Here is a 27,802-nt window from a genome sequence, read left to right on the forward strand (position 1 = left end):
AGAGAGTGGAAGAGGGGAAATAAGTTTTCATTCATAAACAATGGAGTGGAGTCCGTGAAAGAGAGTGTGACACGTTAAGAGAGAGGCTTAACATTGAAAGAGACAAATGGGAAGAGGCAAAGATGGCGATAATTTGACTTTTCACTCCCTACAATAATTAGTTCGACGGTAAATGTCAGCGTGGAAGATTATTTAGATCAGTGACTTGTTGTCAGTGCCCGTCGCCGGCGTTTGGGATTATTTGTGTATCTTTTCTTAGCCGCACATTTGATTAAGTGAATATCCTTTGACCACAAGCCAACCACGGGGGTTTATTTCGAAATTTGTTAAGTGAACGGGACAAAGGCTAAAGAAAAAGAAGAAGTTAGAAAAGATTTCTAGTCGGAGTAATCTTTTGTTTCAACGCTACAAATTATTTGATTTTGTAGGTTTTCATTGAATTACTGCGACTCCTAGTTTCCACTTACGCTTTTCAATATAATTTTAGGTAAGATGCTGCCTGGAAGATTGGGTGTTCCGCTGTCCCAGGAGAATAAACTCTGGTTGTCGTGGCACGACTCGACATGGATTCCCATCCTGAATCCCACCAATATCATGGATTACTTTTCCCAGAAGTCGAATATATTCTACGACCGGACATGCAATAACGAAAATGTACGGATGCAACGTCTGGGATTGGATCAATTAACGTAAGTTTTTTATTTAAAAAGAAGAAATGTTGGGCATTTTATTCCCGGCGTTTCTTTCTTAATTTAAAATTGCGAGTTAAAAAGAACATCTTTGACGATTTACGTTGGCTACGGCCTTATTTGAAACAGTTCTTTTTAAAAAATTGCTATAGTTCAAAAACGACTGACATGGTTGCCTTTCACCCTTGGTGGGTATAGCGCATTACCTACACCTAAGCGCCATAGCTCGCGGTTATTTGAAATGAACTTCAGCCCCAGACTTCCCGAGTCGCTCGCACTCGTCCTCTACTGTTATGCACCAAGTGCCCTTGGGCGATCCATTCCTTGGTCACTGTCACTTCTATCTTCCTGTCACGTCGCATACAAGTGCCAAGCCTGTGCGCCGGCCAAGTTGTTCGTTTGAGATGGTGTCAGGCCAGCGTTCTCCGATGATACGACGCAGACAGGTATTGACGAAAGCTTGGATCTTTTGAGTAACAGTGGAGGTCACTTTCTATGTGCTACTTCCATATAGCAACACAGAAAGAACACTAGCACAGAACAGTCTCAACTTGACTTAGTGTTCAGATAACTGCATTTCCAGATTTTGGAGAGCGCTTTTAATGCGTCGCCTGGTTCGAATCGCCGTCGGCGCAAACCACAGTTCCTAGATGTACAAATTGATTGACGCTTTCGATGCTCTGCCCAGTAATTCAGATGGGGAGAGTGCGATGACCCATCAGACTGGAAACCTTGGTTTTGTAGGTTATCTTCGGTCCAACTCTACCTGCTTCTCTTTCCAAATCTAGAGCCATTTGACTAAGGTCCATGACCCAGTGAGAGAGCAAACGGATGTCATCAGTGTGGTCGAGGTGTTTGAGAAAAGATGTCCTCCGGACAGGGCAGCATGAAGAACGTCACCGATTTTATTATTATTCTATTAAGGGAAAGGCGCACGGCGTCCTTAAAGAACTATTGTGCCTCTTTTGCTGATTATAGTATACCTATTGATAATAGTATCTCAAGCAGACCTATAACCGTTAGGAATTTTAGAATATTCCCTACTTCCAGACCATTCAGCTTTGCAACTGGTATTAAGGGGATCATCGCTTTTTTTTTAGAAATTTTGTGTGAAGAACTGCAAGTACGAATTTTTCACCATATATTAACTAACACCTTGAGCATGCGTAGTAATTTTTCCAGCCCAATATCATCATCATCAAAGGCGCAACAACCGGAATCCGGTCTAGCCCCGCCTTAATAAGGAACTCTAGATATCCCGGTTTTGCGCCAGGGTCCACCAATTCGATATCCCTAAAAGCTGTCTGGCGTCCTAACCTACGCCATCGCTCCATCTTAGGCAGGGTCTGCCTCGTCTTCTTTTCCTACCATAGATATTGCCCTTATAGACTTTCCGGGTGGGATCATCTTCATCCATACGGATTAAGTGACCCGCCCACCGTAACCTATTGAGCCGGATTTTATCCACAACCGGACGGTCATGGTATCGCTCATAGATTTCGTCATTGTGTAGGCTACGGAATCGTCCATCCTCATGTAGGGGGCCAAAAATTCTTCGGAGGATTCTTCTCTCGAACGCGGCCAAGAGTTCGCAATTTTTCTTGTTAAGAACCCAAGTTTCCGAGGAATACATGAGGACTGGCAAGATCATAGTCTTGTACAGTAAGAGCTTTGACCCTATGGTGAGACGTTTCGAGCGGAACAGTCTTTGTAAGCTGAAGTAGGCTCTGTTGGCTGACAACAACCGTGCGCGGATTTCATCATCGTAGTTGTTATCGGTTGTGATTTTCGACCCTAGATAGGAGAAATTGTCAACGGTCTCAAAGTTGTATTTCCCTATCCTTATTCTTCTTCGTGTTTGACCAGTGCGGTTTGATGTTGTTGGTTGGTTGGTTTTCGGTGCTGACGTTGCCACCATATATTTTGTCTTGCCTTCATTGATGTGCAGCCCAAGATCTCGCGCGAGTCGCCGCCTGCTCGATCTGGATGAAGGCAGTTTGTACATCTCGGGTGGTTCTTCCCATGATGTCGATATCGTCAGCATAGGCTAGTAGTTGGGTGGACTTGAAGAGGATCGTACCTCTTGCATTTACCTCAGCAACACGGATCACTTTCTCGAGGGCCAGGTTAAAGAGGACGCATGATAGTGCATCCTCTTGTCGTAGACCGTTGTTGATGTCGAATGGTCTTGAGAATGATCCTGCTGCTTTTATCTGGCCTCGCACATTGGTCAGGGTCAGCCTAGTCAATCTTAAATAATTTCGTCGGGATAACGAATTCCCTCATGGCCGTGTACAGTTTTACCCTGGCTATGCTATCATAGGCGGCTTTAAAGTCGATGAACAGATGGTGCAACTGTTGTCCATATTCCAACAGTTTTTCCATCGCTTGCCGCAGAGAGAAAATCTGATCTGTTGCTGATTTGCCTGCAGTGAAGCATCTTTGGTATGGGCCAATGATGTTCTGAGCGTATGGGGCTATCCGGCCTAGCAAGATAGTGGAGAATATCTTATAGATGGTACTCAGCAAAGTGATACCTCTATAATTGCTGCACTGTGTGATATTTCCCTTTTTATGTATGAGACAGATAATGCCTCGTTGCCAATCGACAGGCATTGATTCGCTGTCCCATAGCTTGAGCACAAGTTGATGAACCACTTGGTATAACTGGTCGCCTCCATATTTAACCAATTCGACTGTAATTCCATCGTCTCCTGGCGACTTATGATTTTTTAGCCGATGAATTGCACGGACTGTTTCTCCTAAACTTGGTGGTAGTTGTATTTGTCCGTCGTCTTCAGTTGGCGGGACCTCCAACTCGCCGATGTTCTGGTTGTTCAGTAGCTCATCAAAATACTCAACCCATCGCTCTAATATGCCCATTCTGTCGGAAATCAGATTTCCCTCTTTTTCTCGGCAGGATGAGCATCGAGATGTATAAGGTTTCATCCTGCTGACTTGTTGGTAAAACTTCCGCGCCTGGTGCGGTTGCTCCCTGTACTTTTCTAGTTCACAGACTTGTTGGTTCTCCCAGGCTCCCTTTTTCCGTCTGTGAAGTCGCTTCTCCGCTCGACGGAGTTCGTGATAAGTCTCTGCGCGTGCCCGCGTTCTTTGAGAATGTATGTGGCATTCTTCCGTTCCGTTGCTAGCTTACATTCATCGTCAAACCAGCCGTTCCGACTCCTTTTGCGGCTGGGGCCAAGTATGTTTGTGGCCGTATCCATGATAACGTTCTTCAGGTGATTGTGAAGACGCTTTCGATGCTCTGCCCAATAATGCAAATATGGAGCGTGCGTCAGACTGAGAAGCTTGGTTTTCTTGGAACTTATCTTCAATCCAACCCTACTTGCCTCTCTTTCCGAATCCAGTGCCATGCTCAAGGTCCATGACTCGATGAGCTGCAAACAGATGTCATCAGTATAGTCAAGGTGTTTGAGAAAGGTTTCATCGTCCACTGAATTCCTCCACGTCCTCCGGACAGGACAGCATGAAGAACGTCACCAATAACAAGAAGGAATAATATCGGTGACAGGATGCAACCCTGGTAGACTCCGTTTTGTCTGGTAGACTCCGCTCAAATTCTTCCGAGATTTTATCTCGGTGCAGCACATGACTTTTGCGCAATCATATGTTTCTCTGATAAAAGCTATTAGTTTCTCATGCGTTCCGTCACATTCACGTTGTTGAAAGCTTTCTCAAAATCGATGAAGAGCAGGTGCAGCGAAGATCCAAATTCCGCGCACTGTTCCAAAATGATCCGTAGGATGTTAATGTGGTCGATACAGGAGGATCCGGAGCGGAAATCAGCCTGCTCTCTGTGGATCAAGCTTTCAAGATATTATTTAATGCTTTACAGGATTATTTTAGCTATTATTTTTGCGACGGCAGCGAGCACGCAGATATCCCTTCAGTTGTCTCGAATCCGATGCCCTTTTTTGGAGACTTGTTCCACCCTTTGGGAAAGGTCTTGGATTCCCAAGATTCCCGTATGAGTGGAAGCAGTAGATCTGCATTAACTGCTTGAGTGCATTGATGGCCGAAACGATTTCTCTTCTGCTTGGAGGAACAGCCCGTATTCGCACGTTACGTTGACTAGCCATTTCTTCCACAAGAGGGGGGACCTCACCGGATATAATACAGTTAAGAACTCTTGTGAAGTGTTCTTTCCACCTCTTCGTTGTGGTTCTCTCCCCTTCTTCGGAATTCTTCTTGCCTAAGCTGCCCGTGAATATTTGCTAACACTTTTTCAACTTGTTTTCAAGCCTCCGCTGATTTCAAAATGAACTTTACAATATTTTCAGGTGATCAGTGTCTATCTGTAACAGCCTCTAGTCTTGTCCGGTGCACAGTAAACCTGGGGGATTCAAACACAATATGCTCCACATTTTCAGGCATATTATCGTATCGATGTAGGTATTCCCGATGATCTTCAGGTTCGCTGAAGAATTACGCCAGCTTGTGATTTAATTCCCTGTGATTTCGTCCAATCCATTTCCGTCCGGAATGATGCGGTTTGTCCAACGATCACTATAGTGATTTGTCCCATTTTTTTTGCTATTCTGCGACAGATTTCCGCAAGACTCCCCGGCTGCATTCGTTTTATCGTACAGACGCCGACGTTCATTCGCTTGGATGTCTATGGCGTATTGCTTCTATCCTTCCCTTGCTCATTAGAAATATTTCTGTTTTATTTTCAGTAGTAGGCCAGAATTTTGTTAACCAAAAATTCGCTTCGTTTGCGTAAATCTCGATCTCGTCTAGGCGTTTTGCTACTATTGCATTCCCGATGTCATCCCCAAAGGCAATGATTGTCACGCTGTTGGGAAGGCATAGTGTTAAAACTCCATCGTAAATAACTAGCCATAGCAAGGGACTTAGGACAGTGGGTGGCACAGCGAAAATTGTCGGTAGTATTTTCAATCGATCGTCAGAGTCACAATACAGATTTCTACTCAGGAAAAATTCGACAACGATGCGTACAATGTATGTCGCGGCCTGTAGTTTGACTAGTGCCTCGATGATTTTTTTTAACTAAGCCCTTTCATTTGATACCTCACATGCCTATATTCTGTGAAAAAAAATTCGGATCCCCCTTTAGCATTCACATTGTTGAAAGCTTTCTCGAAATTGATGAAGAATAAGTAAAGCGAAAATGTAAACTCTGTGCACTAATCCAAAATGATCCGTAGGGAGGAGAGGAAGAGGATCCGGAAATCAGTTTGCCTTCTGTCGATCAAGTTTTCAAGATGTTCTTTGATGTGTTTAAAGATTTCTTTTAGTTATATCTTTGCAACGATAGGGAACACGCAAATACTCCTCTAATTGTCACACTATAATAATACCTTTGCACACTATTTCTGGAAGAAGGATGTTAGTTTTCTTGAAAAATAGATTTTCGAGATTGTCAAATTACATCTTTTTTTCAAGAGTTGGCTGTGGAGCAAATCCAACCCGATTGTGCTTGCTCTTCTGTCTACTTTTTGATTAGAATGCTTGAAAGTATATTACCCTTCTTGACGTTTTCCATAAAATCGGATTTCAAAAGGTTATTTCAACATTTTGCTACTGTTTTCGGAGCACCTTTTTAATATTGCATCTGCGATCGTTTCTTTCTGTATTAAATTGATAAATATTTTAATTCTTCAAATTCAAAACCTAAATGAAACAAAAAACAAAATGTTCATTTTTGTTCCTCGAAAAGTTAACAAGTCTTTTCGAAGGGCATTGGACCTGCTTGGCGTCAACCTTTGGTGATTACGAAATTTAGTACTCAGTCAAATACCTCTTTGCATTTTTGAAATGCTTCATTCTGTTTGGCATAAAATCGTAGAGTCTGACAACATATTCTGATGATGGTGACTGCCAAGCACCATGTATGCGTTGTTATGATGTTGCATAGTTATTTACTTTTTGTTTCAAATGTGTCAAACAATTCCCTATAGGATGCAAATCCCCGATTGGCGCAGACCAATTTATAGTAAAACGTGAAAGTTTTGAGTTGTGATCCATTCCTTTACAATTGCGGTATGTTTTGGATCATTGTCGAAAATTTGCGACAGAGGTGTGTTGGATGGTCTGTCGTATAATTCGCGCTAACGAGAATTCACTTGCCAAGATTGGTCTGAACATTGAAGTCGATGGTAAGCGAACAAAAGGCTTGCCGAAACAACGATTGTTTGTTGCGCTGGATGATGATTTGAAGGCATCGCGACTACATCCAGATCAGTCCAGATCAGATTTGATAAAATAAAATGGCGCAACCGTTTACGACGGGCGAATCCCGTTTGTGACGGGGACAAAAGCTAAAGAAAAAGAAGAAGATTTCCGTCTTAGAAGATTGTCTTTCCGGTAGCCATTTCAATTTTGTTAATCAGTGCAGGCATCGCAAGCTAAATCTTCTTTTCGCATTATGTTAATAACCCAATAAAGTGGCTTAACATCTTTAAGAGTTATGAATGACCACTCCGTCGCCACCACCATGATTCACCGTTTCCTCCACTGCACTGCATTGGGTTTTTTGAGTAGGCTCTCCCCAGTATTAAGCAGTCAGTGCTCCAATGTTATATACCTTGGTTGCTGCACACTCCATATGCGATTTGAAGTTTCGCCTCTCGTCTATCATTACGCTTAAGTACTTGAGCGCAGGCTTGAAATGGATGGTTTTCGTTCCTACTTTGATCTTCATGGACATGCACTTTCTACGCTTGGTAGTAAATACTACTTCCGTCTTATGTTCTGCGAGAAGTAGACCAGCATTCTCTAACCAGGACTTGATGTCATAGACTGCTTCATTAGCATAGAACTCGACTTCTTCGAGGATGCGTTCAACAACCATCACACCAAAGTCGTCCGCGAAATCAATGGAGGCCACACCAGGTGGGAGGTCTAGCGTCAGTACTCCATCATTCATAATAATCCACAAGAGTGGGCCTAGGACGGACCCTTGTGGAACTCATGTCGTTTGATATAATTTTATTCCTTCACCTGATTCCCAGCACAGAAGCCTATTGATTAGGAATTCGGCCTGCCTAAGTTGAATTGAATATTTTGCTCCTCTCGCAGAATTGAAGGCGTGCTTCACATCGAGTATGATCACTGCACAGCATATGTCTCCGTGAAGCGCGGTCTTAGCTGTGTTAGCTACCAGGCTAACTGCATTCGTCATAGACCTCCCCTTCCGAAAATCGAACTGATTTTTAGACAGACCGCCTTTCTTTTCGGTAATTGGAAGTAATCTGTTACAAATTATACGTTCAAATAATTTTCCAGTATTATTGAGAAGGCATATCGGTCTGTGTGATGAAGGTTCGCCCTGTGGGAAATGCTCCTTCCTTAAGACATGTGGTGAATACCTCGGCAAACATATTTGGTGCTATATTTACTGCTGCTTTAAGGAATACTATCCTTATTTTTCGCTATTTTTCTTACAGCTTCCAGGACCCATTTTTCGCTTACTATTGGAATTTCGACGGGATCCACTTGAACAACATTCACAATCTGGGAAGCCTTATCATTTGCGTTTCCTTCCAGCGTTGTATTTTGCAGTAGGCCCTATTTGAAAATTTCCTCGTCAAACCTGCTGACTGCCTATTTTACATCTGTATTCCGGAACCGATTTATTTTTCTAAGTTGCCTGATTTCGAAAATTATGGCCTGATGGTCGCTGTGTGTGTAACTTTCACTAACGTGCCACTGGAAATCCGTCGCTAAAGTGTCATTAACCAATGGGACATCTATCACCGACCCCATTTCCCTTCTTCGAAAAGTATTGATTCAGACCAGAAAGACCTTCAAGTAATGCACGTCCTCTTGCCTTCGTTTGTCTTTCGTTTATATGCCCCATTCTTCAGTCTATGCGTTAAAGTCGCCAGCTATGATATTTTTGAGGTTATAGTCTCTTGCATCCCTCGCTAGCCTCACCACCATTCATTGGAACTCCTCCCTTGTAAGACTTGCTGCCGCATAGCAGGTGTAGATGGATGTACCACCTATTTTCGCTCGCGTGAAACCACTCTCGAAGATCTTCATTGTTCCTTTCGCATGACCATATCGCCGTTTTTCCGCTCTTACCCGTTCTTTTATCTGTTCGCAGACAATGGTGACGTTAATTTTACTTTCAATTATCGTCTGGGAAAGCAGCTCGGACCTGTCTTCTACACTTTTACAGTTTTTGGTTATGCGCCCAAACTCGAAACACCTAAAGCATCTTTCCAGTGAAATCTGCTCTTGTAACTGGCAGACGACTCAATCGATCCGGACTTTGCTGGCGGTGATAGTTCTGCCTATCTGTCTGTCTGTCACCCACATTTGTCTCGGAAACAGTTATAGCTATTAACACCAAATTCGGTGGAAAGGTCGGAACTGTGAACGCTCGAACACGGGACATCAAATGGTGGGGTATCAAATCGGTTAGTACTTCCCGAAGCCGGTCATAGTTTTGACATTTCTTTGAAAGATGGGGAGTGCGGGGTGTCGAAATTGATCATTTCTTTCAAAGACCCATTCTAAGAAACTACCCAACCGAAAAATCTGAAAAAATCAGGAGGTTGCCACTATATGCTGCTTAGCATCCGACATACCGTTAAAATTGATATCTACCAAACAAGATTAATAATAGCATATCACTATATTTTTTAGAAGTTGACTGGAAATGCGTTGGAATTCATTCTAGAAAAATTAAATTAGCAGTAGTAGTCCATCCTAGGATCACAAAATTGCAGCACTGTGTACATAGAGTATGATTCTACTAAGTTTGGTGGGAATTACACTATTACTAACTTTGTTAGTTGTGGGTCAGTAGTAATAGGTCAAAGATTTCGCTTCTGTGTAAATTCAAAACTTTGAATGTCAGTACCACTCGAAACTGGATACTCTCACATAGTATATGCATATATTATGTATTGCGTGCTAGGTACCAATTGGACAAATGTACACTCAAATTTTTTTACACAAGAAATAAATAAAACCGTTCATACCTGAAGCATCTAGCTTCCGGTTTCCCGACTTGTTTTATCTTTATGCCAACTCACGATGATCACATTTGCTACTTCTCCCATAGAATTCACGTTTCGTTATAGTTGCATCTTCAGCATTAATTACCACTTATGATGTGGGTTCCAGTCGTTTTAATTTTTTTGGAAGCTTTTGGCTTCGTCGTACTCTACCATTGTTATCACCTTTAGTCGTACCATTAGCTCCTCTTTCGTGGATTGGATCTGCACCTTGAAGCGAGGTAGAGCACTTCAATCAAGACTGGAATCGGCCAGATTTAAACCGCGACGTTTCTAGCGTCGTAACCATTGGGCCATTCGGCCCCATTTGTTATATTAACTTTACAATGTCCTAATAACTGCACTTTTCCTATTGTTTCACGAAAGCATATTTACTCATCAAAATAAAGTTATTATATAGAAAATAATCATGTATTTAATTATTCGCAGCAATATGACGGGCATCGAATACATTCTGCTACACGTTGCAGAGCCAATTTTATACGTTATCAGGAAACAACATAGACATTCTCCAACAGAAGTTACACCGCTGGCTGATTACTATATAATTGCTGGAGTTGTATACCAAGCTCCAGATTTGGCCAATGTTTTCAATTCCAGAATTGTGAGTTAATTTTTGATGTTTTGTGTTCGAGAATTGTTATCCTCTTTTTTGTTGAATTGTTGAATGAAAACAGCATCGTAAATCTGTAATCTTTTTCCTAGTTATCTGCCGTAACACATCTTCAATCCGCTTTCGAAGAAGCAAGTTCATATTCTCGTTATCATCCCAATAAAGGATATTCATGGGATTTTTCAGCAAACAAAGCATGTAAGTTCATTTGAGATGATAAATATAATATCGAATCTAAGCGTTGATTTTTCGTATCCAGTGTCCGATAAATCGAAAGCAGCTTCAAAGAAGGATGCATCGTCAAATAAAGAAGAACCGGGTTCATTATTCCAGCGTCAAAGAGTCGACATGCTTCTAGGTGAACTATTACGTAAATTCCCTCCACCAATGCCACCACAATTCCAACAGCAGCAGCAACCGCAGCAAGCAGGTGCTGCTGGAGCACAGAATCAGACCGGCACCTCGAATCAAGTTAAAACAGAACCTCAGTCACAAGATCAACAAAATTCTACCATTAAACAGGAGCCAATCGATAATCCTTCAAGCAATAATCCAGCCCCAGCAGAAACTAGCCCAGCGCCTGTCATGGATATTAAGACAGAACCAAGTGAGATGAAACCACCGCCAGAGAAGAAAATGAAAATATAATAAGATTAGTACAATAAGATTTGTTTTAAGTTATAATAGGTTGAATAAAGATTTATTTTACATAATCTTGGTTCGTTATGTTCGCTTGTTTGAGGAGCTTCAATTTCTGTTGATAATTTCTTCTTATCGTATAATTCGCTTATTGAAATATACACATGTGTGGTTCTCCTATAATTCTTCAAAGTATGTTCTCTACTTCAAGTGGTCAAAGGGTAGTATGGGTCCCAGGGCGAAACGTGGACTGGTACCCACGATGGAGCATAAAACCTGGGAAACGCCTGCTGAACTAACACCAACAGCTCTACTACCAAACCCTATCTCCACCTCCACGTGGTGACCGCTGGGAGCTTTTTCTTAACGAAAAGCTGCAGACGGAGAAAGATGAAGGCGAGTCTCTCGCGCCTAAAAACGGGACAAATTGTACCAACTCGTTCTCCAGGTTGGGGATTGGGTAGGGCGAACAACCCTGCACGGAAAATCGAAGTTACCAAGCCACAACACGAGCCTCGGACTGGATGGATAACACAACGACGAACCCGGCAATGGCAAAGGAATAACGATTTGCGCATTTTCTTATGGAACGTGCGCTCCCTGTACAGAGATGGACCTGCCAAGCAGGTAGCTGATACCCTGTTCCAATATAGGGCTCATGTAACAGCGTTACAGGAGATGCGTTGGACAGGGACCGGTTTCCTGGAGAAGAGCCACTACACCATATAGTATAATGACCCTCCAGTAAATCATGTGCTCGGGGTAGGTTTCTTAATCAGCCAAAAAATGACACCTGCCGTTATCGGCTTGGAAAACATAAGCGAACCGCTGTACACTCTGCGCTTGTGAGGCAAATTTAGAAATATAAGCCTCATTAACGTTCACGCCCCTGCAGAGGAGACTGCAGAGTCGGAGAAGGATACCTTCTACGAGGCAGTAGAACGAACGCTCGAAGCCTGTCCCAGACATGATATCAAAATCATACTTGGGGATTTTCACAACCAAGTAGGGAAGGAGTCCGTATTCAGGCGATACATTGGCTCTCATAGCTTCCACCAAAATACAAATGATAACGGACTGCGGATCATTCAATTAGCAGTGTCGCACGAAATGGTTGTTGGAAGTACCTGGTTTGCGTGGAAAGCGGTACACAAACATACGTGGGCCTCTCCAGACGGGATCACTTTCAACCAAATTGACCACGTGTTGATCGGACGCCGCCACCTCTCAGCCTTGATGAATGTCAGAACATATAGGGGGCCAATATAGACTCGGATCACTATCTTGTTGGCATGGTGCTCCGAGCTCCAATAACAATACCACCTAGAATCCCCTCTGACAATCAGGTGAGAGTTAACACTGAAGGCATCCATAACACAGCCCTCCGCAACACCTATAAGAGGGAAATGGATGCCGCAATAACTGCAGCCAACAGAGATCCTGGAGATGAAGCGTCAACAAATGATCTTCACAATCACCTGAAAAACGTTATCATAAATACGACCACAAAGATACTTGGCCCCAACCGTAAAAAGAGGCGGGACGGCTGGTTTGATGATAAGTGTAAGCTAGAAACGGAACGGAAGAATGCTGCATACCGTGTAATGCTGTATTCTCAAAGAACGCGGGCACGCGCGGAGACTTATCACGAACTCCGTCGAGCGGAAAAGGAAACCTGGGAGAACCAACAAGTCTGTGAACTCGAAAAGTACAGGGAGCAACCGCACCAGACGGGGAAGTTTTACCAACAAGTCAGCAGGATGAAGCCTTATACACCTCGATGTTCATCCTGCCGAAATAAAGAGGGAAATTTGATTTCCGACAGAATGGGCATATTGCAGCGATGGGTTGAGTACTTTGATAAACTACTGAACAACCAGAACATCGGCGAGTTGGCGGTCTCGCCAACTGAAGACGACGGACAAATACTGCTATCACCAAGTATAGAAGAAACAGGCCATGCACTTCATCGGTTTAAAAATCATAAGTCGCCAGAACCGATGGAATTACAGCCGAATTGGTTAAATATGGAGGCGACCAATTACACCAAGTGGTTCATCAACTTGTGCTCAAGGTATGGGACAGTGAATCAATGCCTGACGATTGGCAACGAGGCATTATCTGTCTCATACATAAAAAGGGGGATATCACACAGTGCAGCAATTATAGAGGTATCACGTTGCTGAGTACCATCTATAAGATATTCTCCGCTACCTTGATAGGCCGGATAGCCCCATACGCCCAGAACCAAGTCCTTTCGACTGGATACTGCTTCTTAAAATACCACATTATGGGATGGTGTATCGGCTATATGCAGCCAATGTGAAGAGGAGGGGAAGAAGGCCTACATATACAGCAAGTTTCAGGCGATTCAGAAGATACGAAGGTAGTTCAATAAGTGTTTAGAATAAAGTGTAAAAACAATTTTTTTGAGTAAATTTTTTTTATTTTTCAACATAATCTCCTTGGAGCTCTATAGACTTGGTCAATCGTTTTTCAAGTTTTTTTAATCCTTCAGAAAAGTGTGTTTTCGGAAGTTCATCAAAATAAGCACTTACAGAGGCAATGATGTCTTTGTTGTCCGTAAATCTCTGTCCACCGAGCCATTTTTTCAAGTTTGGAAATAAGAAAAGTCACTGGGGGCTAAATCTGGTGAATACGGTGGTGGTGTTCGACCAATTCAAATTTTAATTCTTCAATTTTAGCCATTGAAACGAAGCACCAGTGAACTCGGGCGTTGTCGTGATGAAAAAGAATTTATTTTTTCGCCAAATGTAGGCGTTTTTTTTAATTTCTTCTTTCAGCTGCCCTGATAATGATGCATAATACTCACCAGTAATTGTTTTACCCTTTTCCAAGTAGTCAATGAGGATAATTCCACGGGCATCCCAAAAAACTCGAGCCATAACCTTACCAGCTGATTTTACGGTCTTCGCCTTCTTTGGAGCTGGTTCACCCGTGCCGATCCATCGTTTTGACTGTTCCTTCGTCTCAGGAGTGTAGTGGTGTATCTATGTTTCATCCCCAGTCACAAACCGACGAAAAAATTCCTCAGGATTCCGACTTATGCGCGCCAAAAGAGCCTCACAAGTGACCACTCTATTTCGTTTATTCTCAGCTGAGAGCAAACGCGGCACTCATCTTACTGATAGCTTTCTCATGCCTAATTTTTCATGTATAATTGAAAAAACTGTACCTATTTATATCCCTGTGGCCACAGCTAACTCGCGCACTTTTAATCTTCTATCTTTCAACACTATATCGTGGATTTTATTGATGATTTCGGGAGTAGTCACTTCTACGGGCCTTCCTGAACGTGGTTCGTCACTTGTTGATTTACGACTGCGCTTAAATTCATTTACCCAATTAGGCGGAGGCAGATGTGCCATGAACCGAGTCTAATTCATTTTTTATCTCATATGGAGTTAAGCTATTTAAATGAAAATGTTTTATTACCGCTCTGAACTCGTTTTTTTTCCATTTTTTTTAACAAACAATTTTTGTTTTTTCAATTGATTATAAAAACACGTAAATTCAGAAGATATGGACTGTGACTGCACTATATATCTAGTCGGGAGTGGCGCTGACTAAAAACAGATGATTTAGGCCGATTCGCGCGCCATCCGTTGGTCATTCTAAGGACTTATTGAACTACCCTTGTACCTTCAGGTTTAGAAGATGGCAGAAGGACAATAGACGGCTTTAAGGTATAATACAATGAGCCTAACAAAAGGCTCGGTTCTTTGCAGCCGCGGCTCCCCTCATTAAATTAAACTAACTATTGAAACGAGTGCGAGTTTGATCATGGTCAACCATGTGAGCAGAGCTTTCCTTTGACGGAACGAAAGAGCTTTCCCAAAACCTAAAGAAAAAGTAAGCCCAGCAGAAACTAAGTACAGCTCTACTGAAGTGTCCCGTCGATACGCGGGTTCCAAACAAAAATAGATATGTGTACACATAAAGGTGGCAACATAATCAGCGGAAAAGGAAAGATTTATGCGAGATGAGGGTCCATCGATTTCAAACAGCATATGACAGTATCGCTCTTAACGTCATTCTCGAGTTTCGCATTCCACCAAAAGTGGGGATCTCTATAATGATAAAATTGCGATAGTTCCAATAGGCATGTGTTCAACGAAAGGTTAGGAAGCCGAGAGAAAGAAGAGAGAACTGAGTGAATGGTCATTTAACCGAGGGGCTGGGCTCTTACAGACTGTAGCACCACGGAGAGGAATGCTGTCTAGAGTTGCTGTGCAATATTCGTTTTTTTGCTGTAATTGCTGATTCCGATTTTTAGAGTTGGTTTATATTTGCTTTATTGACGTACAATTTTTTTACAAAAGGTTATCATTTTAGTATAATTGAAGAAGGTTACACTTCTCGCCAGAGGCTTCCTCGTAGTCTGAAAATTAGGAATAAGAAAACGATTTAGTGTTAACTTTTGGTAGACTAAAGAATGTAGTCATTTTCTTACTTTCAGCATCGTTGCAGTTAGCTAATTGCATGAAGCATGTGTTTGAAAACGTCCTATATCTCTTGCCATTGAATCCACATACAGGCTTGTAGTAATCAGGGCAAAACTTTCCACAACTGGAAATCCTTTCGGCTACGTTGCTAATACCGCATAATTCATCTGCAACTTTTTCGAATTCTGGAAAGCGAAATCAATCTATATTACAACATTCTCAAAGGACTTCCTCAAGTCTTCATTTGGGCAGTTGCTGTGTCCTGGAAATGATGATGCTCTTTTGAACATCACTTTTTAAGATGCAGTCGACTTATGCAGTCGTACTATTCCCGAACACTAGTTACGATATTTTCACTGTCCCATATTTTTTTCCATTAGAGGGAAATGTTTGTCTTTATTTTTTGGAAATTGTATCCCTATACTTAATTGTATAATAATTTGTTTTAGATGCAAAATAATGAAGGGTTCATAGAACTCACTTGTTCCTCTCAAGCAGCTGCCCCGACTCATATCGCAGCTATTTGAAAATGTTACATATGATGTTCCATCGTATCCACAGACTGGACTGTAAACGTCCAAGCACATGAAATTACATTTGTCAATTAATATTGGCCCAACTGGATCATCGATACGAACGGTGATTTCATGAGCTGCGCACTCAGCTGAATCCTTTACTTCATACGCTGTAGATAAATCAATGAAACTTTTGTAGTGTTGGACTATTCAGAAGAGCTAATGCGTTGGACTTACTGGCTCGCTCTGAACACTCAGCGTTCTTTAAATCGCAAAGGCTATTGAATGTCTTCCAAACTTTTCCATTGTAACCACAAACAGGATCACTAATCACTTGAATACAATACCGCATGCATAGCAAGGGCTCTGTGTCTGCTGTAACTGCAGCCACTGAAATATGGAAGTTTGTGAATGTCGCACGAAAAATTACTACCAATCATGTTTTAAAATAAATGATAGTACCCAGGACTACGAGGATCAATGCGCGACAGATCATTTTGAACACTTGAATACTCCGAGCAAGTTCTAAAAATCACGTTTTTATAGCAATCCGTGTGGTTTAGTGAATTAAGATAAGAAAATTATTTTGGGTAAATACTTGCACCTTTTTTATTTTGGCATAAATCGACTCCTATCGTTTCAATTTCCTTTGTGGATTTTATCTATGATTACATTTGAATTGAATATTAAAATCAGAATCACATTGAGTAGAGCTGCCTAAACAAGCCCGCAAATTCGGCTGGTAATGATATGCACTAATTTTTTCATTTTCTTAACATGTTTCATTCACTGACTATGATAACTTGGAAAAACCTTGATGAGCTTTGATAATTAAGTGCAACCAATATTTTTAAGTCTATTCAACTTTATTTATTCTTTTTCCTTTTTTAATTGCTAATGACAGAAAATAAAAGACATTTTCTATGATTTAATTACTCGTAACATATGATTCGAACTGCATATACTTGCATGCATTTTTCGTCACGACGGCCAAAGGGTAGTATAGAACCCAGGGCTAATTCGCGGATTGATTTAAAAATTTTAATATTCATCAATCCATAAGTCTCTGCCATGAAACTATTTTAAATGATCAGTTTGCAATAATTTTATCATTCTGAGTGACGCCAAGCTGATGAAATACTGATCGTATAAGGTAGACCGATATCTCTATGCTGTAAGAAATGAGTAAAATACTGGTCTATCAATTTTATAATATTATTATTAAATACAAGTGCGACCAGAAAAATGTGCATGTTCGAACCTCAGTCTGCCGCTATTTTTTCCTCGATAGTTAATCCATTTGCACCCTGCGCAACGGATAGTCACAAAATATTAAGACAATAAAATATATTAAAATATTTTAGTGCTGGCGTTTCTAACGAAAATAGTGCCGCCGCCAGTGTGTGGATGTCAATAAACTGTCGTCGCCAACTAAATTTGGCAAAATAAAGGCAGCAACCTGGAAAAAGTTGAACCGGTGATGAAAATTGGATTCAGCCACCGATTTTGACGAAACGATTAGGGGCGAGAAAACAAAAGTTCACGATGAGGTAGCAGCCTTACGGAGAAAAACTGATCAAGTTGGACGAGGCCTTATTTAACTCCATGGAGGACTTAATCCGGGGTCTGCAGTTGACCATTGCCTTACTAGAGGCAACTATCAAATCAACATATCATGGACCTCGCCCCAAGCAGATTAACTGCGCAACATCAACGCCACTTTATGCCACCTCTCTGCTATGAAATTTAACAGTAGGCAGCAAGCTCCAACAAAATCCAAGCTCAACAACAACCGTCACAAGTGCCTCGTAGGAAGCTACTAAGTACGAAAATTCCTCCTATTGTTATTATCGAGCTCGCGGAAAATTTCAGGGTGACAGAGACTTTCATCTCCAATGCCGTAACCAAGAACATCCTGGTGAAGAAATCAGGAAAATCCAAGCACCAAATACTCCTCAAATCTAAAGGGGCTATATCGTAGCAAAGAACCTTCTCATGGAGAACAAGGCGAAATTCTCCACATAATTTCTCCCTTCAGAAAAAAACACATCAATTATTATTTGGGGTCTGGACTACACCTACTCCGCCCAGGAGATTACTGAGGATACGAAGCCCTAACGTATCTCTACTGTGCTGTCCGTCAAACCCTTCCTTACAACGAAGGCGGAAACTGGACCTGTAATAAAAACCACCCCTTACCTTGAAAGAGCTCCTGGCATTAGTGACCACGATGCTATCGACATCCAACTTCTCGATCGGGCCATTCGCCCACGCCGCTAACAGCTTCCCATTTCAGGAACGCCATAAACGGCGGCTCATAAACCAAATCCTCAAAGCCAAGCTCTTCCAAGCTTCAAATCCCTCTGAATCAGAGAGTTTCTAACGATACCACTGATAGTGCAATTCGTCAATATACTGAGGCAACCCATATAGTATGTGACGAATTCATACCAACACATTCCCTTAACCTTATCTCCCTTCTGGCCGATATCCTTCAAGACATCCATCACAAGAATAACCAACGGCGGATGAATAGATATTGCCCGCAGTACTCCTTCCTTAAGAACGAGATCCATGATCTAGACACCCCAATCCGCGAAATGAACTTCATCCTGTATACTAACCACCTCTAAAATCGTCTCTCCAACATTGAGCTAAATTCAAATACATACAGGGAGCTCAGCCAAATATTCCTGCGACTTGGCCAAACTGCCAGCCGTAACGACATCCTTCCACAAAACATATTCCCTCCCGAAAAAGCAAACGTCCTAGCTAACCATTTTGCGAAAGCCCACAAATCTACTCTCCACATGCTTGACCAAAGCTTTGAAGCTGAAGTCAATGCATCAATTCACTCCCTTCGATCCTCAGATTCCTACACCCAAACAGTCAACCAGACTAGACTATTCAAATACTCCTCCCAAACAGCCTTACTGGTTCCATCCCGCCTATTAACTTCATTAAAACCAAGATGGTTCATAAAGTAGAGGAAGAACAAACAGTCGGCCGGGCTTGATAAAATTCCTTCTATAATTCTTATAAAATGCTTTATCTCCACTAGTTCCTTCCTGTCAACATTATTCAACCACTGCTTGCTAAACGTTCATTTCTTCTTGAGCTGCAAGTGTATTCAGATAATTTGTTCAGATAATTCCGTTGAACATGCCCTCCTTGTCCTGGAAACCGACGTCTTGCTTGGAATTAGCCGCAAGACACATACAATAGCGTTTCGCCTTGACATAGGGAAAGCTTTTGACCCCTTATGGCATTATAAACTCGTTTATAAGCTAAACAACATATCATACTTCTATCCGCACCTCTGTGAACTAGTCTTTAGCTTTCTTGACGCGCGACAATCAGCAGCAATGGTCATCCCCTTACACCAGTCCAGTTAGAACCGCACAAGGGTCAATCCCCTCCACAATCCTTTTTTCACTTTTTAGCGCAGATATATCGAAACCTACTTTCACATCCAATACTATCAAGATCCTCTAATATGCCGACGACCTTATCGTCTGTATCACTACGAGGGACATAGTACGCGGAGCTCATCCGAATTCATATTAAGATGAGCTCTATCGATACTAAGCGGAAACTAGTCCTCAACCCGCAGAAGGGAAAAATGGAGATGACTTCAAAAATGGTTCCCCATATCAAAAACCTGTCCTTAAAAATCCATACATCACTCATCCCCGGAGTGAACCAAGTCATCTACCTCGGCGTCACTGTAAACTCAATTCTACCTAATAATAATAATAATCGTTGGTGCAACAATCCATATCAATCAGGGCCTTGAAGTGTGTTAGAGCACTTCACTCAAGCCGTAACGGCACACTACAGAATAGCCTGCTGGAGGCAATGTGGTCAGCATTGCGCTCGACCGAGATTATTACCCTGATTTGACTCAGGTACTCATTCACAGCTGAGTCGACTGGCAACCAACTCCAAATTACGATACATCTGGGAGAACACTTAATACCAGATGCAAAGTTGAAAGATCCGGAAGTAGGAAATATACTGAAGTACTTGACGTTTCTAGATTAATAGGTACACTATAACCAGCAAAAGGGGCACAATAGTTCTTTAAGGACGCTGGGCGATTTTTCCTTAAGGGGGTCATCCCGGATGTCGGATCCGCGGAATCGAATTTTTTTTGGGCATCAATGGTATCTAGTTATAGTGCAGAATATCTCGGCAAAGTGATTTTTCGATATTCGGAGTTGTTCGAAAATTATAGAGTTAAACACGTAATAAGTCACATACCAGATTTATGCCGATCGCCGTAATAAAGCGCGTATTTATCGGTCGGAATGACGTTCGAATGACTTCACTAAAAGGATAAGAATTGAAGCCAAGACTATACACGCGTTTCTTGAAGAAACCTAAGGTTTATGGACTAGGTATAGCGGATTAATGATCAGTTAAGATTTTATGGCTAAAAATCACATTCTACTTTTTAAATGTATTTTTCTCGACACTGCATATTGAAAATCTGCTGCCACCATAGCCCAAAATCTATCCAACGAAATTCTTTGAAATTTTCAGGACTTATTCAGAACATATTTCTACGGTCCGCAAACTAGGATAATTGCGATTCAGTAGTTTTATTTAATCTTTAAAGAAGCTTTAAAAAAACGCCAAAATTCACAAAAAAAATTTAACACGGCGGGATAGTACAGCAACTTCTTTAATGAGAGGAACTGGCTTGTCTGTCAGAACCTTCTCCGCAGCCTCTATCAGGAAAAGAAAGGGAAGCTGGCGAAGTGGACGCAGCTGGTCTAATTCGGGTATGTGGAAACAGATCTATGCAACCCGGACACCGTAAACCTGAGAGGGCGCCTAACCGAAAGAATGCCTATCTGTATAGCCGGTAACTCTGGTGAGATCCACACTGAACGCAGTAGGCTTTTCAGTTAGCAGCGGTTTTCATATTAGACTACACTTATGTCTACAAACATAAGAGTTAGTCAAATTAACCTGGAGCATGCCAAAGCCTCTTCCTATCTACTGGCAGTAAGGCTACCAAAGTTGCAAGACTGTCCCTATATATATCTGGTTCAAGAGTCATGGGTTCGTTTTAACAAAATCTGTGGTCATAGTTGCCTCTGCTTATTTACAGTATGATACTTCGTGTCCTCCGCCTACGCAAGAACTAAAGGATCTGGTAGTGTATCCACAGCGAGAATATAAGAGGCTCGTAAAATGTTCGAAACCAGGCTCCTTTAGAGCATACTGTGAGGAACTGGAAGGCAAAAGGGAGACTTAAAGACTGTGCAGAGTTCTTAATAAGGATGAGTAGGTCAAGTTTGAATCTCCAAGAAAACCGGATGGTACTTTCACGAACTAAAGAGTGGAGAACACGTCCCAGAATTGGGAGGAAGATAATTGGCGGTTTCTGTAAACCTTTCAACACGAAGATGTCGCCAGAGGAATTGGGACACTGCGAGAGCAGTTGTTACCAACCAAAAGACGAAATTTGCAATACTATCATCTGAACACTTCAAAGCACCTGGCATGGATGGCAGTCATGCTAAAGGAGGGTACTTAGAGCAACTTCTAAGACATATTTTTCAAGGATGTCCTGTACTGGGCTTGGTGACTCCAGCTTGGCAGAAGGAGAAGGTAGTCATTACGCCTAAGCTTGGGAAAAATGACTATCCAAATCCAAATCAGCTTAACATTATTTTCGCTGAATTGTCTGAGGAGGCTGGTTGAGTATCACATTCGCAAGAAGGTGCTAAGGTTGCACCCACTAAATGAAAACCAACATGTTTACCAACGTGGGAAGTCCTGTGAGTTTGCTCTTCAATCTTTGGTTTTAAAGATAGAGGACGCAACTCTGAAAGGCGAGTACGCGACGGGAGTGTTCGTGAACATTGAATAGACGTTTGACTATGCGCCCTTCCAAAACCTCTGTAGTGCCGACAGAGAGCATAGTGTTGAAGAAACTTTCATTAAATGGATCTACACTATGCTAGCGCAGAGATTGTTGTGTAATGAAGTGGGTGTTGATGGCTATCTAACAACAGAAGCGACGAAAGGTTGCCCTTAAGGAGGTGTGCTATCGCCACTTCTGTGGAATATGTTGACCGACTCACTACTATGTGAACTGCAAAATTTGCCAATACACGTTCGAGCTTATGCTGATGACGTGGCTGTGCGAGTTGTTGGTCGAGATCTTTGAACGCTTGGAGAAATACACAATGGGCCACTGATTTGATTGACAGTTGGTGCCTCAGACATAGACTTAACAGAGTTTTTCTGGTCAAGAAGCTTCTTTGGAACAAACACGTAGAGGTAAAGATGAAACGACATATGGGCTTAGGCCTGAAGTAAAAATGTGGATATATGTATGTCGTAGTAGTAGTTTTTGCTGTAAACAAGCCACACTGCAAAGAACTGTGTCTGGGTATCACCGGTGCCATGATCACAGCATCCGGCGCAGCTGCAATGAGAGCAGCCCATAGACTAATTTCATTAGATCTATGGAGAAATGAACGAGAGGAGAACAGAGCATAGGAAGAGGTAATGGGAGAATTGAATCCAGTTTTCGCAATGCCTTCTTCGATATGGGACGCAAGGTCGGGATTCTCCTTCTGGTCAAGATTACTACTTGGGTTTTTTCCAGCACAAGGCTAAAATCGTGAGCATCCATCCGCTTACTCGTCGCATCAATATGCCAAGTCTGCTCTGAGCCTGTTCAACAGTGCGTCCGGCAATAAGTGCCGCAACGTCGTCTGTATAACGAACTAGGCGCGACTCTTCGGGCATATCGAGTCTCAGCAGACTATCGTAGGAAGCGTTCCAGAAGTCCGCCCTAGGATGGATCCCTGTTGTACTTCCGATTTCCATCCTCTTTGTCAAGCATTCATAGCGGTCAGTATGCAGACCGGAGCTTCGGGTCTCCTTTATCCTTGCTGATCAGCGCGAGTCTAGCCATTTTTCAACGATAAGGAAAAATGCCGTCCTTCAAACAAGAGTTGAATGGCTCAAGTAGCAATTCTGGCCGTTGACGGAACACCAGTTTGTAAACTTCCGCTGGGATGCCATCAGGGCCTGGCGTTTTTTTGTTTTTCATACTGGGAACCGTTTCTTCGAGCTCCCTCATTGTGGAACAATGCCCGTAAAATGCGGTCCATATGATCGGTTCCTAATATGCAGGCCCTCCGCAGATCCCCGATTTTCCGGCTGACAAGCTTATAATCAAGTCCCCACGGGTCCTTATTTACTATAGCGCTGCAGAGTCTCCTTTTTGCTGATCTATACTGTGTCTTCATGTCGCATGCCTCCTCGTTGGCGTGCAAATGTTGTATCAAACGGCGAAGCTTATGACACTCCCTCTGTAGGTAAGCAATTTCTGGCGTCCACCAGTACATAGAAGGCTTGTCGGGGCTGGGGCCCTTCCGGGGCATGGAAGCCTCATACGCCGTCGTTATCAGGTTCATCGCTGAATTTACGACGGCGTCAGCTGCGACGCTACCACCCCCCGGGACCCCCCCTCCAGCGCGGCTCTGACTGCTCCACTTCGAACGCTATGTACTGGTGATCACTTGCCGAGAAGTGTTCTAGGACACGCCACCCGTCCACCGATGATGCCAGAGATTCCGACGTAAAAGTTATGTCAGGAATGCTTCTTTCACACACCTTGGCGTGGATCCCCTGTGTAAAGCTAAGAGCCCGGTTCACGTCGCCATTTCCAGAATCCGTTTCCCCTTTGGAGTCTGAGGCATGCCCTATTTAAGGGTCCTGGCATTCAAATCACCGCCCCTCCTTAAACTCAACACAAAATAGCCGCACTTCATATATGCTAGGTTTTGTTCATCTATTGTTTCCGTTCTCCTCAGTTTTCGCTGCACTATCCGCTGCTTGTGTACCTTTTTTTCTTAGGCGCCTTTTGATTACTTAAAGGGTACCCCTCTTTTTCGCGTACCCTTTTATTTGGCCGTAATTCGAGGGCAGTGCGCAGTGCGCTTGGCTCGCCTGTGACACCCCGGGGACAGCAAGTTTCGCTTTCTCCCTAGAATTTTATTCTTCCTGCTGCAATTCGTTATAGAGGATTCTAATAAAGTTTACCATATACTTTATGGTTTGGTGCACGGTGTGCTTGTCCTTGATAAACTCGGACAGCTCAACTATTTTTGCTCCAAACTGGGTGAAGGGCAATTCCTTATGATGAGGGCTCTGTTCTCTATGAGTCGCGGCAGTATTGTTCCCTTTATACGCGCCCTGTATTTTTAATGGTCTTTGAAAATGACGGAGATCTCAGAACAAACGAGCACCTCCTGAATGGGTCTCTTTCTTGGTTCTGCAGTACTTCTTGCTGTCACCAGTCTAGAAAATATACGGGAGGGGGAGGGCTGCTGCGGTTTTTGTTATACAACGATCTGCTTTCAACTAATCTTTCTTTCTTGATTTGGTTGTTACTAGCATTATCGATTAGGTAGTACCACGTTTAATCATTTCTTCCTCCAAATCTAAATCACTTATAGGATTATATTCCATGGTGGTCAAATAATCCACCACCGAGCCAGATAGCTTAGTGGTTAGAGCACTGGGTTGTCATACGGAACGTCGCGATTCAAATCTCACTAGTGGCAGTGTGATTTGTATCGTGACTTGACGTCGGATACCAGTCGACTCAACTGTGAATGAGTACCTGAGTCAAATCAGGGTAATAATCTCGGGCGAGCGCAATGTTGACCACATTGCCTCCTACAGTGTTCTGTAGTGTACCGTTACGGTCTTGAATGAAGTGCTCTAACACACTTCAAGGCCCTGATTCAATATGGGTTGTTGCGCCAACGATTATTATTATTAAGAGCCCCCTTGCTCTTTCAAAAGGCGCCGGTACTGGGGTTCCGAGTTCCTGTACCGTAAGTTTATTTCTTCACCAGGGTTGATGAACTGGTAGTACAAACCGCATACAAATTCCTGCTTATGTATTTTTTTTCATAAGATCTTTATACAGCCGACTCTTGCATTTTGATGCTATTCTCTACGTAGGCCGTTTGTTCGACGAGCCAATCTAAGATAGTAATTTGTAATGGTAAGACTTTCCTCCAGAACTTTATTAAGTACTCATCTAAGAATTCATACTTCGAAGTTCTACTGGTTACTTGCAGATATGCGCACAGCCCACTGCATGCAAATCTGTACACGGTTGATTTACATGTAAATTTGCACGTACACTCAGGGGTTGCGGGAACCAGTCCGGATACTACGAAGTACTGATATACGCCTGTAAACTTCCGGTGATTTAATTTAACAAGTTGCTAATCGATATTAGATCTCCACAACTTTTTTGCTTTTTTTAATTTTTACGTTTCAATTTGCTGATGAGGTCATTTTTGAACGATAGCGATAGTACCATTGCACATCGATACATAAATTGAATCCAATTAATTTTTCCTATCCTTTATATATGTATGTATGTACTAATAAGTAGGCCAGACGAGGGGGTGCAAAAAAATAAGGTTCCTTTAGGACCCGGAAGTTTCAGGTCGAGAAGGTTTTCCTGGTACCCAGAATACTATAAAGAGAGAACGAAAGTAGTGTCTCCTAAGAAAATGGATATTAGGGAGCTTGCGTAATTGTCACGACGCGTCTAGATTTCCTTTTTGCAGCCCTTCTCGTGAAAGATAGAATCTTCTAGAATCAATCAAAATTAGTGGACGGAAGAATGCTACTAGCCTATGTATGTTGAATAAACAAATCAAAAATGCTTGTCTAACACTGAAAACAACATGAGCAATGGCAATGAAAAGCTAAATATTTATCTGTATCGAAGTAATTTTCCAAATTTGCTAGGGAAGAATGGCATTGACTGCGAGTCAATGCCTGCTACTCGTACAATCTTATCTTCGAAGGAAATTTTACGCGATATTACGATAACTTCTAATGAATACTGTTTTTGATTCATACCTTCCTCTTATTCATTTTATCTACTAATTAAGTGGATTGCAGTTTTTATATAAAAAGGCGTGGGAATTTATTCCAGGTTAGTTTGAATTATAAACCTACAACAAAAAGAAGGAGTCCTGAAAAATAAAAGTTGATTTATTTGAAAATGAAGTGCCAAGTGATCTTTTTATTACTTTCTGCAATTGGTGAATATTTATTTACAACACAGTGGATATTTCAAGATTTTTGATTATTTACAAATGTACATATATTTATAGTTGGTTGTAAAGCAAGTTCGGTTCCCTGCGAAGTACCATGCACTAAGGAAATGGTTCCCGTTTGTGGCACTGATGGAGACAATTTCGTTGTTTTTAGTAATGCATGTTTGATGAACAATCAAAAATGCAAGGATGGCAAAAGTGAGTTGTAGTTCTTCCATTATTTTATCTTATTTACATGGGAATGCAAAAGAAGCATTAATATCGGCATAGAAAAAACATTTTCTAAAAATAGTGATTGTTACTGAATTTGCATTACATTCTCTTATTTGATTGCAGGTTGGACCAAATCTGATCTCAGATCGTGCGGTTTGTATGATTCTCGTGATGAAGTTAAAGACGATTGCCAAGGAGGATGTCCAGCGCTTGTCTTACCTGTTTGTGGGTATAATGGGGATAATTTCAAACTTTTCGTAAATGCCTGCATGATGGAGAACTCGCACTGTGCTTTCCCGAAAGGTATGACTTCAAAAGTTATTTGAAAACGTATTGTATATTGTATTGTATAATCTATCTTTTTAGAGAAAGCTTACACTTCTGTTCCTCTAAGTATGTGCCAAACGTCAACTGGTTCAATTCAGAGCCGGTCTTCAGATTTGCCGGAATGTCCTTTAGCGTGTACTGAAATTTATACACCAACATGTGGATACGATGGGAACGAGTACAAAGTGTTCGGTAACAAGTGCGCGTTACAAGCTTATAATTGTTTAAGAACAGAAAGTGAGTTGTTGCCTTTAGTATTGGATGAAAGTGATAAACACACGGAATTTTGTCTATTATAGGTTGGCAAACGGTATCGTTGGAATTGTGTCCTAAAGAAGCACAACTTTAAATAAGTGACTAGGGTTAGGTTGGAAAAAAATTTTTGTAGAAGGAGATTACTCCTGGTTTTATATAAAAATATTGGATCAAAAAACAATAAAAAGTTGAAAAATTACAGAAGATTTTTTAATATAAGTGTATCATCAGAATTATCGTCATTATCAGGATCGTAATGAAGGTATTTTTATCTGTCTTACAACATATGTGTATCTCTTGTGATTGTTCCACACATTTGAATTGTTACGGTTCATTTTGGATGGCAATTCTTCCACACAAATGACGCAGAAATCGGTGTCCTCCGAAAAAGATCATTTTACCAAATTTTGTGTTATATTGTTTCCCTTTTTAAAGTTCTGTGTAAAACAAGTGCTAATTGAAATTGGTTTAATATCTGTCTGTCTGACACACTTATTTTCTGAGGAATGGTTTCTCCTAGGGGGAATACGAGGAGTGGAAAGTGATTATTTCTTTCACGGACCGGTTCTCAAATACTACTCAATCGAAAAATCCGGAAAAAGTCACGTAGCTGCTACTATAAGATGTCTACGCTTCAAAATACCCTCCATACTGATACCTATTTAAATAAAGTTAATAATAGTACATTATTGTATTTATTATTACTATATTTTTTTTTTGAAACTGGCTGGAAACCTCCTTTAAGTTTATCCCAGACTCATCAAATTTTGCAGCCTATATTGGCTGTAATATAGAGCATGATACTATTGGTAGAAATAGCACTATCGCTAATAAAATTATAATAGACCAAATTAGTTTCTTTTGTGCAAATTTACTGCAATCCAAATCATTGAATATCAACAGCACATTGAAGTGAGTAACCTGATGTGGTAAATGCAATACAATACAAGTAG

At 41.7% G+C, this 27,802-nt stretch overlaps 3 protein-coding genes across 3 annotated transcripts; 2 read left to right on the forward strand and 1 right to left on the reverse strand.

The window, feature by feature from the left end:
* The first annotated feature begins 11 nt into the window (after positions 1-11).
* On the forward strand, positions 12-11,018 carry LOC119651332 (mediator of RNA polymerase II transcription subunit 6). Its single transcript, XM_038054872.1, has 5 exons — positions 12-424; positions 488-689; positions 10,130-10,304; positions 10,406-10,511; positions 10,573-11,018. Exons 2-5 carry the CDS (start codon positions 493-495, stop codon positions 10,959-10,961), a joined length of 867 nt encoding a protein of 288 aa, XP_037910800.1. The 5' UTR covers positions 12-424; positions 488-492; the 3' UTR covers positions 10,962-11,018.
* A 4,218-nt stretch (positions 11,019-15,236) lies between these two features.
* On the reverse strand, positions 15,237-16,525 carry LOC119651619 (extracellular protease inhibitor 10-like). Its single transcript, XM_038055274.1, has 5 exons — positions 16,396-16,525; positions 16,171-16,323; positions 15,900-16,103; positions 15,427-15,603; positions 15,237-15,354 (listed from the first exon to the last, which is right to left on the reverse strand). The coding sequence occupies exons 1-5, from the start codon at positions 16,427-16,429 to the stop codon at positions 15,305-15,307; spliced, it is 618 nt and encodes a 205-aa protein (XP_037911202.1). The 5' UTR covers positions 16,430-16,525; the 3' UTR covers positions 15,237-15,304.
* A 9,356-nt stretch (positions 16,526-25,881) lies between these two features.
* Positions 25,882-27,048, forward strand: LOC119651508 (enhancer of split M1 protein). Its single transcript, XM_038055132.1, has 5 exons — positions 25,882-26,039; positions 26,112-26,252; positions 26,391-26,570; positions 26,634-26,831; positions 26,894-27,048. Exons 1-5 carry the CDS (start codon positions 26,000-26,002, stop codon positions 26,941-26,943), a joined length of 609 nt encoding a protein of 202 aa, XP_037911060.1. The 5' UTR covers positions 25,882-25,999; the 3' UTR covers positions 26,944-27,048.
* Positions 27,049-27,802: the final 754 nt, after the last annotated feature.

The sequence above is a fragment of the Hermetia illucens genome, chromosome 3 (genome assembly GCF_905115235.1).
Source record: "Hermetia illucens chromosome 3, iHerIll2.2.curated.20191125, whole genome shotgun sequence".
Taxonomy (NCBI): Eukaryota; Metazoa; Arthropoda; class Insecta; order Diptera; family Stratiomyidae; genus Hermetia; species Hermetia illucens.

Coding starts and splice junctions, on each gene's coding strand:
- LOC119651332 (XM_038054872.1), top strand. CDS start 493: ATGCTGCCTGGAAGATTGGGTGTTCCGCTGTCCCAGGAGAATAAACTC. Junction 10,305..10,405: donor ATGTTTTCAATTCCAGAATT/GTGAGTTAATTT, acceptor TCTTTTTCCTAG/TTATCTGCCGTAACACATCT. Junction 10,512..10,572: donor TTTTTCAGCAAACAAAGCAT/GTAAGTTCATTT, acceptor TTTCGTATCCAG/TGTCCGATAAATCGAAAGCA.
- LOC119651619 (XM_038055274.1), bottom strand. CDS start 16,429: ATGATCTGTCGCGCATTGATCCTCGTAGTCCTGG. Junction 16,324..16,395: donor ATTGATCCTCGTAGTCCTGG/GTACTATCATTT, acceptor TCCATATTTCAG/TGGCTGCAGTTACAGCAGAC. Junction 16,104..16,170: donor TGAGTGTTCAGAGCGAGCCA/GTAAGTCCAACG, acceptor ATTTATCTACAG/CGTATGAAGTAAAGGATTCA.
- LOC119651508 (XM_038055132.1), top strand. CDS start 26,000: ATGAAGTGCCAAGTGATCTTTTTATTACTTTCTGCAATTG. Junction 26,040..26,111: donor TTTATTACTTTCTGCAATTG/GTGAATATTTAT, acceptor ATATATTTATAG/TTGGTTGTAAAGCAAGTTCG. Junction 26,253..26,390: donor AAAATGCAAGGATGGCAAAA/GTGAGTTGTAGT, acceptor ATTTGATTGCAG/GTTGGACCAAATCTGATCTC.